Consider the following 16,570-nt stretch of genomic DNA (forward strand, 5'->3'; position numbering starts at 1 on the left):
GAGATTTCGTTTTTCAACGCCACCAGTAACAATATTATGCAAAAAACCTTTCCGACTTCTACGTCTCTTGGCTTCAATGGCACTGCAACTTCTTCAGTTTGGCTCCAGTCTTCTCCAAGTAACGCCCCAATCTCTTCATCTTGAAACTTTCTAGGCTGTCTAGGACGTTATCTTTCACATAGAAATCACCACAATTAAACGGCGGGAACTACCTTTGACACGTTCTCACCGGTGGAGCACTTTTATCATAAGTTTCAGAGAGTCAGCGATGGGTTTCGGTTACATTTTTCTTTAACAAGTCGGAATACCGGAAGCTCGCGCTTCGGGTATAAAGGTTTTGTGTTCATCTTATGTAAGAGACGTACATTTTTCTGTCCGTATATAGCTATAAATCCAACATAATCCTTCATATTTTTCCAAACTACGAGACATACGTACATATTAGAGCCATAGATATCACGCTCACCCTAAACAAACAAACTGCCTATTACCTGCTGTACACATATATGCACGTATCTAAATTTATCGTACCCATATTTCCGAGTTACGTCTTATATCTATCTGAATTAGGCACTACCCGCAAAGTTCATTAGCACGCATATATTATATACCTACATACACACATGGTTGACAAATAACTAAAAAACTAAAACAAAATAATTGTCTGGCACCCAATTCATAAGAATTCATTTCGTTGTGGTATTGACGAAATCATATGTGATGATGACGTCATGCGGGTTGTAGAGTGCACGAAATTCACAAAAAATTGTAAAGTTTCACCCCCTATAACTTTGTTAATAATAGTTGGATTTTCTTCAAACTTGACCAAACTGTGCATTATATTCATCATTATACGCATGCCAAATTTTGTACTTCTGGGATGAACATAAGGGGGGGTGCCGGGTAAATTTCTAAAATGTGGAAATATACTATTATTAACTTTATTTGTGCAGATATCGGAACCGGATATATTTTGAGGCCTAGATTTCGTAGAGATGCATCACTGTGATTTTTTTCAGATTTTTCGGTTGGATAGGTTCTGAGAACGAGACCTGTTACACTTTTTGTGGGTCATATTTTCAACCCTCACTCCCCTATGTTTCATCTAATATCAAATATTGACCCAGATTCGAAAAGTACTAATTGAGACCTTTCATTTGATACCCTACACGGCTACATTCTGTGAAAAAAAAATTTGCACCTTCCATTCACATGTACGGGGAGCCCCCCCTTAAACTTAACGCAAGATGGCGCCACTTACTGCATGTAAAGGGATCACCAGATTACATACTCTCACCAATTTTCGTGACAATCGGTCCAGCCGTTTCCGAATAAATCGGGTGTGACAGACAGACAGACAGACAGACAGACGGACAGACAGACACCGTCTCGATTCTAATAAGGTTTTGTTTCACACAAAACCTTAAAAAGGTATAGTAACGCTCCTCGCAAATGTTCGACGGTTCGTATTATGACATTTTCGATTAAGTAAAGCACTTGGAAATTTTCGCTTCACCTGCTGACGACACACTATACGGGCCATGAACAGTAGTTTTACATGCAACAGATATCACTGGTAAAAATACGTTAAAATATTGGGTATGACGTTGGGTACATATACGCGATTTATAGTCAATATTAAATTTCCACTAAATCTTTTTCTTTAACATTATACTACAATCGGCTTGCCCTTACTATTGCATAATAGACAAGTCTCAACTCATCCACTTGCAAGAGTTTATTTTATTTACCCAAACATTCTTGCATTTGTATCCATCCGTTTCTTCTACCTTACACGCTAAAAACCATAACTAATCGCAATTATTGATTCTAACCGATTTATTGAATCGAAACTATATGTGTAAAAGCCATATCATGAAAATATATAAATATGGAAAACAATCGAATATTTCATTATAAAATATGTAGTGTGAAAGATAAGATCGTCGCTAAACGGGTCCTCCAGTTTTTGCCTCTTAAATATCGACAACCCATCCCTAACAATATCGATGTGTAAATATATCTTTATAAATATTTCTCTTAAAACTTTCAACCATTTCATTTCAGTTCGGCTTATAAGTAGAAGTTAATGATTTTCGAGGTGCGGATTGCCTTTGACGCGCTAAGAAACTCTGTCCTTGTCCCATAAGTAAACTAAGTTTCGCATCCACAGCATCGCGTTGACATTTTAGTCCAAATCTGAAACGAAATCATTGAATCATCATAAATTGTATTTTCTGATTACTTTTACTAGGCACCTAATAAGTCAACTGCTCACAACTAAAATAGTAAACTACCTAATCCTGAGGAAGCAAGCCGAACCCCAGACATGAGGTGTTAGTTCATTTTTGATTTGTGGAAAGAGTGATCAAACAAAAAAGTTAACCTGCAATCTGACACCGAGCAGAAGAACAGAACAATTGCCCGGAACCTACTGCATGCATGGCTGATTCATATTACATTCTTGTTTTTAATTCTTCCTTAAATTGTGAAAGTTTTCCAAAAGATTTCACTCTGCCAGAAAAGGTATCTTATGGAAATTTTTTCTTATCTCTCAAAGAGTACACCGAAATGAGCTTTTCAATTTGTTCGCTATAATCGTCTCCGAGAAAAATGCGTGTGACGGACGGACGGACAGACAGTAAACCAATTTTCATAAGGTTTTGTGTTTACACCCCAGATTACTCAACAGGTCACAAAAGTGTGCAAGCCACTACTTCCTAGCAAGCAACTCAGCTCCTGGAGCTACAATGAAATCGCAATGCTACGGACCGCATGTAAGCAAACAGAATGCAAAAATACTACAAAAGATTCAAAAACCAACAGGGTAGCAACAATCGAGAGTATTAAGAAAGCGGCCACCCGGAGAAGCAAAAAACTGTTTCAATCAGCTATGCGAGGATACTATAATAATAATAACTTTGGATAGTCAGTGCAACAGCCTGTTTCAGATCTTGGCTTCCTTAAATATTTGCCACAACCCAGTTTTGATGATCATTTTGTAGATGGGCAGCTCAATATTCCTGTGTATTTATTTTGCTTTTAAAATAGGGAGCACCGAGTAGTATTTAACAATAGTTGGATTCTTATCTTCGATTTGTCAATTTCATTTGCATCTTTGAATAGCTTACTTCCTACGAATGCAAAATAATTTCAAAATTGTATTCACCAGCAGTAATAATTAGCCTACGTTGCTTCCCTTTTCTGTTTTGCATCATAACCTTCGTTTTGGTTTCATTTATCTTAGTTACGTAGAGGGGGAGCTTTCCGCCTCCTTGTTTTAAGCTTGTTTGAGTAAAATGAAAATGTTTGTTTGGGATGATTTGTCCTGAGCCCACCATCTACTTGATACACATATTTGAGAAGCAACTTACTTCTGCTATTCAGTGTGCGGACTACTCTGTCCGTGGGCAAGCGCCCAGTACTTTTAAAAATTATAATATTAGCTTTTGACGGTTTCGATCGTTTCGATTGTTTGAGTAATAAATGAGTGAGGTAGCGTATCATGCGTCCAATCTTGTTATGGTCCCTGTTATCATCGATTTTATGAGTCGAACTAATTTCGCTGAAATGTGAAATTGTAGCAATAATTTGTACAATTCTGAGCGATTAATGACTTCATATACATCCAGTGTTTCTAGAAAACATGCTTCACCGTAAATAGCTGATCACCTAGCCCTAAAAGCCACCTTGATATTTGCCAATTAAGATTTAAGGGTAAGGTCTAACTCTATTCTCCAAAATTTTGGTATTTTGTAGATAATGCAGATGCTGTTGTGGGTAGGATGTGTGATGCTTCCAGTCAGCTGCTAATTTCTCTTCTTTCCATATTTGTTGGATCACCATGTGGATGTACATGGCTACCCCCACCTTTGTCCTTTGCTTTGTTTGATTTCGGACTTTGATGACAATATTGTTCACATTCCAAAAAAACTCTCTGTTGTTTGTAATGAACTAGGAGAGTTCAAGAGTTCCAAGAAATGTCACACCCACCTTTTGTTTATCGAATCAATCCTGATCAGACTGATTTTGCTTGAACTCTTTTCTCTACTGAAGCTAGTTTTGAATTGAAAACCTCCTTGAAGTAATCTTGAATTGAAAACCTCCTTGAAGTAATCTTGCTATTTTACATGCTCGTATTTGCCCTTCTTTGCCTTGGAAGATTATTGGGTCTCCGAGAATGTGGGCCACGAAGCGTAAAAAAAATATTGTCAAAGTGCAAATCTATAAGCATATGGTCATTTCCAAGTCGCAAATGGTTTGAATAAAAACTTCATCAACTTTAAGTTAAATTAATACAGATCTTCAACAGATTATGTTTGTACAAAAGTTGATCTGTAGATCCAAGCATTAAATCTGTGGAAATAATGCAATAGAGAAGTTATTGTTAACCGCGAGCCGTCATTGAATTTTCTCGACGTAACTTTTCCCATTTGCGCGCTTTTCAGTGCGTTTGAAGAGACTTCACACGCTAGAAAATGATTATATGTTTTTACGCCGTTGAAAAAAACCAATTCGGGACGCTCATTTGTTAATTATAATGGTTTAAAAATTGAATTCTCATAAGGCGGAGAAGAAAATGACGTGACGTCATCGAGCGAACCATTTGAATCTTATCTACGTGAAGGTATCAGGACAATCCTTCTAGTTACTAGCAAGCTATATAATAAATTCTGACATTTCTACCTGAACGGCGGTAAAGCGTACGTTTCGTACGATTCGAACCTTGGGCATGTTGCATATTTGGCGGTATCTCCTCTTTTGTGACTTGATTGAATTTGTATAATAGTGACACAAAATTCTAACGCAATCGTATATTATCAATTAAGATTGAAGTTAAAGTTTAAAAAATGTTAACTCACATCGAAATGATCTTCACAATTTAAATCTGACTTAAAAAAACTGGATTCTGTCGGACGATAGCGATCCACTTCTTTCGAAAATCTCCTTTCGGAACAGCCAAAAAAAACGTCTAGTTATTTGTCCAGCAAGGAACGGAACAATATTTCATCATCCCACTTGATATTTCACGCGGGAAATATATTTTGGTAGTTTTATATTTCTATGAGTAACTACTACTGAAGTTTTTGGATCGAATTGTGACTTCACACAACATGGCGCGGGCTTTTACGTCTCTCAAACAAACGGTTTTTTTTTCGAAAGCGGTCTTCGAGGGTTTTGTTAGATTGCACTATAGAAATAATTTATATAATTTAATCTAAACATGAGACGGTGCAATGTAAATTAAGAACCAACTAGATTAAAATAAAACCAACCAAATTCGAAATTCAGTTTTAATGTTATGCACCCAATTATAATTTCTTGTTTTATAATTATAATTGGGTAACTGGCATCGAATTGGGAAGGTATTGGATCAGGAATAGGGGAGGCATTTAGAATTGTCGTGAGACATTATGCAATAATCATTCTCGCGCCGAGAAAGAAGTGTACTGGATACTGGTTGTTGTCCTTCTGAAAGACAGACGATTATCCTACGCCTAAGGTGACGTTTTGTAACAAATTAAAACACAGCACATTAGGGTATACATCTTCTTCATTTTCTAGTCAATAAATACCACCAGATGAAATAAGTTCTGGTCACTTCGAAGCCACAACTGATTCCCACTACCATGCTTGAGACTTATGAGTTTTAAGCTCCGTATCGACTTACCTACAAAATCCTAATTTTACTTTGCCGAACCACAGAATTGAAAATCTAAAACTCAAAGATTTTGATAACACCGTCTTTCACAGAGGCTTCGCTACCCATCTGCGTATGCTCTAGAAGCGAACCGTGGATGTTGCAACATCTTCCAGTGTCGTGGCGCTTTTGAACTGACTTTTATGCGAATTGCGAATGACGTCGCACTGTTTTCGAACTTTCCACAGTGGGTCGTTCCACTTTATGTCCAACTTAGTTGGTTATTTTATGCCGTCAAAGGATGTTATGGATTCTATTCATCAAAGCCGCTACTTAGTTTTTGCGATTTTTTAGAAGCTTTCACCTATTTCACGGAGTGACGACAGAAAGCAAAACGTTACCAGTTCAACTTTTCGGTCACTTTGTCCTTCTTTGTTGAAAAGTACCTATTTAAGTAAAAAAGTACTGAAAAACGGGAAAAACTACTGAGTTACTGATGAATTTCAAAGGGTACTAAATTTAGCTCTTCAGAACTAAAAATTCAACCCTGTGCTCCACGAAAAAAAATCCATTATTACTAACAACGTAATAACAATCCGGCAATGAGGCTTATTCTATATTTATTCGCAGAACTATAGAAACCCAATCCAATAATGTTATTACAGCTCCATATACAAATATGGTATCTTCGTTCCGGATATGATCATAATAAATTAGGCCACAGATTCAACGAAACATTTCGTCGGGTGCTGTTATGTTTGCCAACAGGACAAGCGGGTTACATAGCGGGGTTCATCCTGAGAAGTGCTTCAATATTAAGGTTAATATTGAAGTGTTCATGTTTCTCCTAAACTATAAGTTCAGTAGCGCGACGTCTTGAATTACTTGCCCTTGTCTTAGAAAGTGCTGCCTATCGACACTTCCAACTTATCCATAAGGGTGGCATTGGTTGTCACACTACGATTGAGGAAATTACTGGGTTATATCGACAGATGCATATTCATTGACAGTAGTAAATCTATTTTCCTACGATTACAATTTTTTAACTCACATTACTAAATATTATTGCCATAAACCCCATGTCTACCCACCATCGTCGCCGGTTTCTTCCCAAGTGCATCAGAACCCCCATACATTTTTCAAGAAACTTGCACTCTTCGTTCATTGCTCCAAGCTTTAGACATGAATTGCGTAGTTGCTCATAGAAAGCACCCTCTTCTTCTGTATGGGAAAACTCCATTGGTTAGTAGCTTTGCACTATAGTGATGTGCCTCTTGACCCTGGACCAAAATCTAGCAGTCAAGATATTGTTAGACATCAAATTTCAGATCATGAGAGCCGTCTTGCGGTAGCTGTCCGCACCAGTCTGGCACCGGATTCATTTATACTACACCAGGCGGTGCTACACTCGAGGACCCGGAGCACGTTATGTTCTATTGTCCCAGATTTCTGCAGCAGAAAAGGAGGTTGAACAGCATCTTAGGGGCGGACATCGAGCCCTCCAACCTGGCAGAAGAGATGTTGAAGTCGGAGGAAAACTGGATGGCGGTAAATGAGGCAGTAGCCGTGGTGCAGACAAAACTCCTGGAGTTGGATCGAGCTCGGAAGGCGGCGCGACGGAGACGTGACATGGACGAGCTGGTATAGCGAACCAGAGCCTCCCCCGCGAAGTAATACTTCACGATGGTCCCGCGGGGAGGGGCGGAAGAGTGGGGGTGGTTTTAGTGGGTGTGAATCCCACACACTGCTGCAACCTGGCGCAGCAGCGTCTTTCTAAGATTTCCACCTCCATCCATAAAAAAAAAAAAAAAATAAAAAAAAATAAAAAAAAATAAAAAAAAATAAAAAAAAATAAAAAAAATAAAAAAAATAAAAAAAAATAAAAAAATAAAAAAAAATAAAAAAATAAAAAAAAATAAAAAAAATAAAAAAATAAAAAAAATAAAAAAATAAAAAAAATAAAAAAAAAATAAAAAAAATAAAAGAAAATAAAAAAATAAAAAAAATAAAAAAATAAAAAAAATAAAAAAAAATAAAAAAAATAAAAGAAAATAAAAAAATAAAAAAAAATAAAAAAAAATAAAAGAAAATAAAAAAATAAAAAAAAATAAAAAAAAAATAAAAAAAAGGCTTTCTAGAGTACAAAAAATGCCATAAGAAGGAAAACTTAGACCCGAAATGTGCCACTGTTTAAGTTCGAGAAAGCGGTGAGTGGGAATATTCGATGCATTATAACTCCTAGCGGCGGATTTCAACTTTCTTCCAGAAACACCCTAACGGATGTAGATAAAGTGGCCGATTCTCTCTACGATGGTATCCTCTTGCCGAACGAGAATAATGCAACCAACTTCTTTGCAGAAAAATTTGTTCAAATTCAAGAAGCGATAGCTATTTCTTTATAATCAAAATTAAGTATTTGTAAATAGCAAATTCGTCCCCTACATATTTCATTCGATTCAGGTTTCCTTTCATGGTGAAGAGTGAATATTTTCTAAGTACTTTTGATACATTATTGTTTTGTAATACAATAAAATTCAACTCACTTATAAAAAGCTGTCGCCATAAGCTTTTCTTCCTGGGCTGTCATCCCGGCTTTGTGTTCCGATTCTACATCTGAGCTTTTGTCCAGCAAATTTGTTTCCAGAACTGTGAAAAATGATTATCATGATCAGCAAAACAGTTGAAGAATTTTCCAAAGTAAGACTCTTACCACTTGCCACTCGGGGATCGAAGCTTTTGATAACTTCTTTTGCTTTCTCCACACATTTTCGATATTTCGCTTCAAATGCTACTAACTCCTGTTCCCTAGTAGCCAGTGTACTTTCTACTTGCGCTATCCTAGTATGCGCTTCGTCCAGTTGAATAGCTGTAAAAAAAGAATTTAATGTGCTTTGTTCTATATATATTTCATAAAATTAACCTTTCTGTTCATTCAATTCGATGACCTGTTTCAATTGCTTAGCAAGTTCCGCTCTGCAAATGAGTAAATTGTTATTTCCGAATAAATATGCTATGCTATGCTAAATTACCCTTTCAATGTGGGATCATCACTTTGTGATGCTTGTGTTAAAGAAAGAATACGTTCATTTGAATGCTTCAACTGTTCACGTAAATTTTCATTACGCTTGTTGGCATCATCAAGCAGTTGCTATAAATTGAAGAACATTATGAAACTATGAGGGGCATTGGCATTTATTTCAAATATTACCGGCGAAACGGCAGTTATGGCAGTTGGAAAGGGGATAAAAGTAAAATATTTTAAATAACATTATGAGGGACTACTAGGAGAAGTTAGTTTCTATTATTTTTTTTTTCAATATAGAAGTATCAAGATGTTTCATATTCTAACACTTTCTTCAGGCAAATATTAGATGTCGCTTTAAAAAATTGTTTCGATACATTTTTCTGAACTTACTGCCAGTGCCGTTTGTCCACCCTGCCCTTCCCGTAGAGCTTTGTTTTCTGCTTCCAAACGTTCAATTTTATCTTTCAGCGCTGGAGACAATAGTTCTTTCGAAACTGTGTTACCAGATTCTAAATATTTTATATTTTTATTATGGTCGCAATATGTTGAAAAGTTCACAAGAACATTACCAGATATTTCTCCGCAACGTAATTCATCAATAGTTTCTCGCAGTGCATCCCTTTCTGCTAGCAGACTGTCCTTGGTGCGTTGTAAAGCGGTCACTTGACTCTCCAGATTTTTATTATCAAATTCAAGCTTAACTATTTTACTCATTTCGTTGTCAAGTTTTGCATGGAGCTCTTGAATCTAAACCATACACAAATAAAGGTCAATCAATAGGTACATATATTTATTCAAAAAATGCTTACTTCTTTCTTGTACAGTTCCACTTGTCCCTTCAATGTTGAATACTTCTTTGAGTCTTCTTCAAATTCGGTATTCTGCCTCAAATACTCAGCACTCCGTTCTTCCAACATCTTAATTTGCTTCTTCAAATCGTTGTAATCTTCCAGTTTCTTTTTATAAGTTGCCAAATGAGCCTCGCTGATTTTCAATTTTTCATTTGCCTCACGCACAATATCCAACTCATCTTTGAGTTGAGATAGTTCAGATGTAGTTTTCTGAAAAGAATTATATTCGTTAGAAACTATTTGGACAGGAACATCAATGTAATGTCACTTACGCTCAGTTCATCAACTTTTTGCTGAAGCATTGAAATTTCCTTTTCTTGTTGAATAGTTTTCGATCGAAGATCCTCTCTAGATGTTTCCGATTGGATGAGCTCATCCTTGAGCAAATCAAGTTGTCGGCGAAGCTCGTTGTATCGCGCTGAACCTGGTTGAACGGGGCCAATGGACATACCATCGTCCCCAATCACAGTTGGATTTTCTAGTCTTCGCATTTCATTCTGCAATTTACTTATTTCCAGTTGCATCGTCGACTTCTCTTCCAACAATAAAGTTATCTGCAAATAGTCGGTAGAGCATAATTTGGGTAATACCAATAGTGAGGTATCAAAAAAAAATAGCTTAAACGATTCTCTAACCTGCTTTTCACTTTCATAGCATTTCTGTGCCAACGCGTCACGTTCCTCTTGCAAAATTTTCAAATCAAAGTTCGCTATACTCAATGAACTTCGCGACGGAGATGCTCCTTGCCAGGCATTTTCTAGATCTTGTAAAGCACGCATGATGTTACGCTGAAGTGATTCTTCCAATTGCATGATTTGCGTAATGTATGTTTGCTTTTCAGCGCAATTCACAGCACATCCCAACACCAATTGTAGAAGTCGTCCGAGTTGGATTTGATCAATTTTCTCCGCAATTTTCAATGCATCAGGACGTTCAAATTCAATTAGATTTAAATTTAAAGCGTCGTTATAAAAATCGAATATTCCCTCGATAACTTTTTTCAGGTTGCTCACTTTCAAACGCCAATTGGTACCAACATCAACCTTAATTTTCGAAAGCCAGCTTTCTGCGAAGAAAAAGGTTTGTTACTAACTTTCCTATTTCTACACCAGATGATAGTAAAATATTCTGTTTCTCTCCCTTTTTTCCTTCTTTCGCAGCCTAAAGTGGAAAAAAATAAGTTGCCACGGGTAGATGAGCTCGATATTGTAAGAGTAAGTGAATAATAAAATTTATTGCAGGTGATTTTTTGGAAGAAGAAAGAAGTTATAATGTACTCATTAGAACAGTAAAGTCAACAAGCGATCATAAAACCGGTCGTTTGACGCTTTTATTGGGAAGCAATATCGACTTTCGGCTTTCGTTTCAATTCTTTCTTACTACTCTGGAAACAGCAGAAAAATTGAGGTATTCCAGAAATTCAATTTAAAATTTCTAATTTTATTGGAAGATGCACAAGGTCATGCCACACATATATGATACATAATATTGGATTGGGAAAAAGAAATGTCGTATTTTGTCAATAGATGGCAACCCTTAAACATATCTTGTGTTGTACTTATCGCATCGGGTCATACTATACGGCGATTTGAAGACGACTATCTGTACTACAAGGGTCTCTTTAACAGTGTTGTGATCGTACGTTTCAGTCTCAAGTTATAGCGCGTCAAAAATATAGCCCACCAAGCAAGAAATTCGTCATATTTTGCGTTTTTACTACCTGAGACGTAAAAATGCAACGAAGGCAACCAAAAAAAATTGTGAAGTTTATAGGCCCGATACTGTAACGATTCGCACAGCACAGCGTTGGTTTGATCGATTTCGCTCTGGTGTAGTGGATGTCGAAGATACACTCCGTACTGGTAGGCCAATCGTCGTAGAAACCGATAAAATCGTCGAAATCATCCAAGTAGACCGGCAGGTGAGCATTCACTCGATCAGCCAGGAACTGGGTATAGACCATAAAATCTTTTGGAACCATTTGCAGAAGATTGAATTCCAAAAAAGCTGGATCTTTGTTTACCACACGAGTTGACGCAAAAAAATCTCTTGGACCGAATCAACGCCTGCGACGCACTGCTGAAACGGAACGAATTCGACCCATGTTTGAAGCGGATGGTGACTGGTGATGAAGCGCGGCGAGCCGGCCCAAACCATCGCCAAGCCGGGCTTGACGACCAGGAAGGTTTTTCTGTGTCTTTGGTGGGATTGGAAGGGATTTATCCACGATGAGCTGCTCAACTATGGCCAGACCCTCAATTCGGTACTCTACTGTGAGCAACTCGACCGTTTGAAGCAGGCGATTGACCAGAAGCGGCCAGAATTGGTCAATAGGAATGGTATTGTGTTCCACAAGGACAACGTTCGGCCTTACACATCTTTGATGACCCGCCAGAAGCTACGGGAGCTCGGATGGGATATCCTATCGAACCCACCGTATAGTCCGGACATGGCACCAAGTGATTACCATCTCTTCCGGTTCATGCAAAACGCTCTTGGTCCTACTAAGTTGGCCTCCAAAGGGGGATGCGAAAATTGGCTGTCTGAGTTTTTTGCAAATAAGGAGGGGAGGGGTTTATAAGGGGGGATAATGAAGTTGCCTTCTAAATGGCAACAAGTTTGCGAACGCAACGGTGCATATTTGGCCTAAATCGGATAATTCTAAGTATGTTAAATAAAGCGTCAAATTTCGATCATAAATACGACATTTCTTTTCCCCCAACCCAATATATTTTCTAAGTCACGCCATTCTGCAAAAAAATCAAATTATAATCATGTGCACTGCACTAGCTAAACTTATGTTATTCATAAAGAAAAATGTTATGCTTCTACATGCTGATCTAGAGGACTTCTACTGTCACCGCGGAGGAACTTCCAGAAATCTTGCATTATTTACGCCCTCGTACAGTCGCTAATTTGTGAAAACTGAATCTCAATAATAATAAATGGAGAGTTGTTTAAACGCATAGTATATTCGTTGTGTAAAATAATGGTTATAATTTAAAACTGTACTCACGGAGAAATCTTGAAAAAAAAACCTTTCTTTTTGGGTTCCAAATAGAAATAACCCCTTAAATGGAATTTCTGAAAATATTAAATTTGTTGATCCAACTCCGAAAGATAATATTTATGAAGAACTTATGGTCAATTATTTAAAGCTACCAAAAAAGTTGAGAAAATTCAATGGCAACATTCTGGAAGAATTTTAATATTATGCAAAATATCCGTATTAGCGAAATATCTATAGACGATTTTGAAAATGTGTTGGTGTGCTATGCCGTGGAACTAACCGTTGAGAAGGTACTACAATTAAATAAAGAAGTAGCATATGAAAACGATTCCGAAAGGCAATCTCCAAATCACTCAGTTCATTCAAGGGAGTGAAGCGACTCATCACAAAACAGGCGAGTCAACTCAAAAGAGTGGGTAAAATCGACCCGCTTCAAATTAAGCGGCATATATCAGCACGCACTGCATATCACGCAGCGCAAACTAAACGACACGATAAGTACGCTATCCATCGGACTCAGCGAGATGTACGAGATTCGATTCGACTCGACTCATCTGGTGAGCTAATATTGGGTCGCCTGATGATGCGATATACTGTGTGCACAGTGGATACTAACAAGTGTATTGTATATTGCAAATACAGCAAATATAGGAATTGCACGCAGGTGTGTTTACAGTACAATCTTGTACCGTGTACATTTTTTCATCGAAATCATCGTTTTCAAGGATTTGTGCAAAAACAATTATAAAGTGAAATTTGATATGAGCAAAATGTGCACAAATTTCAACAGGAAAAAAAGTGACTTCAATTCAACAGGTGAGGCGTTTTTTTTAAATGAAATTAAATATAAATCTCATATAGTAGAGTATCTTAAGGAATTAGACCACTGTAGCGGGCTACTAAATAAATGCATTTTGGCTTTTTCTTCAGCGGGTATAGTATCCAGTTATTGAAATTTCGTTCTACAGAATAAATTAATGTTGGTTTGGTGCATATAAGTGAGTACAGAATCAGCAGAAAAGTATTCATAAAATAACGTGAAAGTGGTCTTGATGAGTGAGTATATGTGTGAAAGCGCATAATAGCTTACTGTACACCCTAATACACCACAAAATCAAATATCGAGGAAAAGTCGAAGATAGAGTGAATATCTAGGAGTACATATATTTAAAGAAAGGTCCGGCTCCTGCAGTGCTGGTTTACAGTTTTTAACAAGACGGGACATTCAATATACATAATTTTTTCGTGGATATGCATATAACATTCTAGTGAAAATCTTTGATTATCTATCTTGGACAAAAGAGAAATTGTTAATGTCGAATCTACAAAAACAAGTCCTACGTGGAACTACTTTAAGCAAATTTTCCACGGAAAGACCAGATGTGATTTATGGTCCGCATTTCTTACATCAAAACTGGCTCAGTTTTGAACTTGCCCAGATATTTAAAAGTAAAGCGTCTGTGAGTTGATCCGAAGTCCTGCTGCCATATCAATGAGAGCTGTGGATGTTAAACCTTTTGGAAATGCTGCCGCCGGATATCTACCGCATGTCTTCTTACCACATCGGGATGAAATATGTGTACTATTTCTTTCTCCTAGGAACTATCCGTTCCAACAAATTCCTTAAAAACTTTTGTTAAGCCGATATCCCTTGGAAGTAGTTCCGTAAGCCCATTGAAGCGAGCCGTGCGAAACAATTTAAGCCATCTATTGTGTTGTTGCAGAATTGTAAAATTTCGCAAATTTATAGAAATATTAAATCCAGGTTATTCTCTCATTTCTCGAAAAAGAATTTCTAACGGCTTTTTGCCGAAATTCTATGAAAGGACTAAAAAACCTGTAAAACTTTCACTGGTATCTGCAACAGCATTTACCACAGGCGCTTGGACGTCACAAAATGATCATAGCGGAAAATTTGCCAAAGAATTAAAAGAGGTGTTAACGTAAGGAAACGTACAGAAAAAAGTTATAGCTATTGTAAGTGATAATACTGCAAATACCGCCGTTGCCATTCATCTGTACAACTAGAAGCATATTCCCTTAATTTAATAGTGCAAAAATCCCTCACAAGTCACTTTCAAACGTTTACAGGCTGGACAACAGATGGTACTTGAGAAATGAAACTCAAAAACGAAGTTCCAACTGGCAGAATACTAGAAGTCAAAAAGCCATTAGCTTCAACCTTAGGTTTATTATAACGATAGAAATAAATAGTGAGAAAACAGTAACACTTTCAAAAGCATATGTTTTTATGACACTAATTAAAAATTACATAGTCAATTTCTTCAATAATTTTGATGCTCCGAGGATTAACTATTACTTAAAAATTATGTGAACCGAATTGGGAAATGTTATGTTTAACACCTTAAGATAACGCCTTTGGGCCAAATTTAATGTGCAAACGGAAAGCATAAAGTCTTAAGAAAATCCAGTTGCCGCAGGAATCATTGGAATGGATAAACTTCTACAAGCAATAAACCCAGATAGGGCAACCGACCTGTTAGCTTGCCCGAAAGAAAAGTAAATAACGTTTTCAAGACTTCTTGAAATAGTCAAAAGACGGTTGGGATTGTAGCTACTGCAGGGGATTTTCTCAAAAACTGGAAACATACTCATTGAAAAGGGATATCGGCTATCACATAAAACGGTATCTAAGATTTTGTTTCGTAATTGTAATTTGTGTTTTACAGTCGAACCTGAGGTATGAAATAATTTCCTTCAATTTTTAAGCTCCATTTTTCTATTTGATATTTGAATTTTTCTGCCTTTCATATAAATAAGCATCTGAGAAATTACTTTTTTATAAAAAGAGAGCTTTTACGCTGTGGAACTGAAAATGATTATTTATGGCTTTTTTTGCTTTAATATCGAAACTGTCATCCGTCCTCAGCCGCCCTCAGATACTCATTCATAGCTGAGTCGACTGGTGTCTGATGTTTTCAACGAACAAATTTCTGCCAAACGTGGGATTTGAATCGCTACCGTTTGCTTCGTTAGTCTAGCGCAATTCGTAAATTGTATAGAGAACATTAATAATACAACCAACAAAGGACCGCTCAAACCAAACTAAGCGAACACAGAAAGATGAGAATAAATGCATTTAACCGTTTAGAAAGGGGCAGCATTTAGAATTATCCCGAATAATTTGTAGCCATGAAATATTTATATGAGAATAAGAATATCGAAGATGTTATTTGCTTCAAATCTGCTAAATCGGGGTCCTGGACGTCGAAGAGGATCGAAACATATGGTTGGTTTGCTTAAGTATGCAGCACAGCAGCTCTTACATGCAAGCTCGATGTTGATTTTTCCTTTCGATAAGCATCATTTCAATTCGGTACGATATTGTGTATGGTTATTAGATCACAAGTTATTAATATTCGCGCGCTTCAAGGAAAGCAAGAGGTTCAAGCACCAGAGAGCTTTGTATGGAGTCATAAAAAAATAAGAACAAACTTCGTAGGTATATCGAGCTGAAACCTCTTCGAAGTTTAAATCACTGAAAAGTTGGTCGTTCATTGCAAGCGAACGGAATCCGCTTCCGAGTTTTATGCAATCGAGATGGACGGTGGCTAAACGATTGCAAGAACCGAGAATGTTTTTGTTCACCTAGGGGCAACGCGGAGAGCACCTCCTCAGCTATTGCAGCAATTATAAACCGACTCACTGGACACATTAAATTTGCAAAAAATTACCTGTAAAAGTTTCTGGGGCAATTTGGGCTAGAGCTTGAGCCAGTGCAACGCCATCGCTTAGTTCAGTCGGATTAGAGTGAGGCGCACTCAAATTTAACACTTTGAACCACTCAATCAAGCTCTTGCACAACTCGATCTTTTCGCTTTCCATTTTCGTGCTGGACAAAAACAGTAATTTTTAATAAACCTAAAACGCCTCCACTCCTCCGATGCCAACCGTGGAAAGTCTCATCTGATAAACGCCAAACGAAATCAACTGATGATGCATTCTTCTGACATTTCATAGGGTGGGTCATATGTAAGCATTGAAAGAGTTGTTTCTGTTAGAAGAAAGAGATCTGTATGTTA

The 16,570-nt window shown here is 37.2% G+C and overlaps 1 protein-coding gene across 3 annotated transcripts; it reads right to left on the bottom strand.

The window, feature by feature from the left end:
• Positions 1-1,821: 1,821 nt before the first annotated feature.
• LOC119653757 (protein hook) lies at positions 1,822-16,494 on the bottom strand. Of its 3 annotated transcripts, none has more exons than XM_038058704.1 (11): positions 16,223-16,494; positions 10,153-10,583; positions 9,790-10,071; positions 9,476-9,727; positions 9,057-9,413; positions 8,671-8,789; positions 8,562-8,614; positions 8,352-8,507; positions 8,185-8,287; positions 2,055-2,199; positions 1,822-1,997 (listed from the first exon to the last, which is right to left on the bottom strand). In XM_038058704.1, exons 1-10 carry the CDS (start codon positions 16,371-16,373, stop codon positions 2,064-2,066), a joined length of 2,040 nt encoding a protein of 679 aa, XP_037914632.1. In that variant the 5' UTR covers positions 16,374-16,494; the 3' UTR covers positions 1,822-1,997; positions 2,055-2,063. The 3 variants fall into 3 exon arrangements, with proteins under 3 accessions (XP_037914632.1, XP_037914643.1, XP_037914621.1); XM_038058715.1 differs by having other exon boundaries at positions 1,822-2,199; positions 9,057-9,175; positions 9,236-9,413; positions 16,223-16,487; XM_038058693.1 differs by having other exon boundaries at positions 1,822-2,199; positions 16,223-16,492.
• Positions 16,495-16,570: the final 76 nt, after the last annotated feature.

This window comes from Hermetia illucens, chromosome 1 (assembly GCF_905115235.1).
Source record: "Hermetia illucens chromosome 1, iHerIll2.2.curated.20191125, whole genome shotgun sequence".
In the NCBI taxonomy this organism is placed as follows: domain Eukaryota; kingdom Metazoa; phylum Arthropoda; class Insecta; order Diptera; family Stratiomyidae; genus Hermetia; species Hermetia illucens.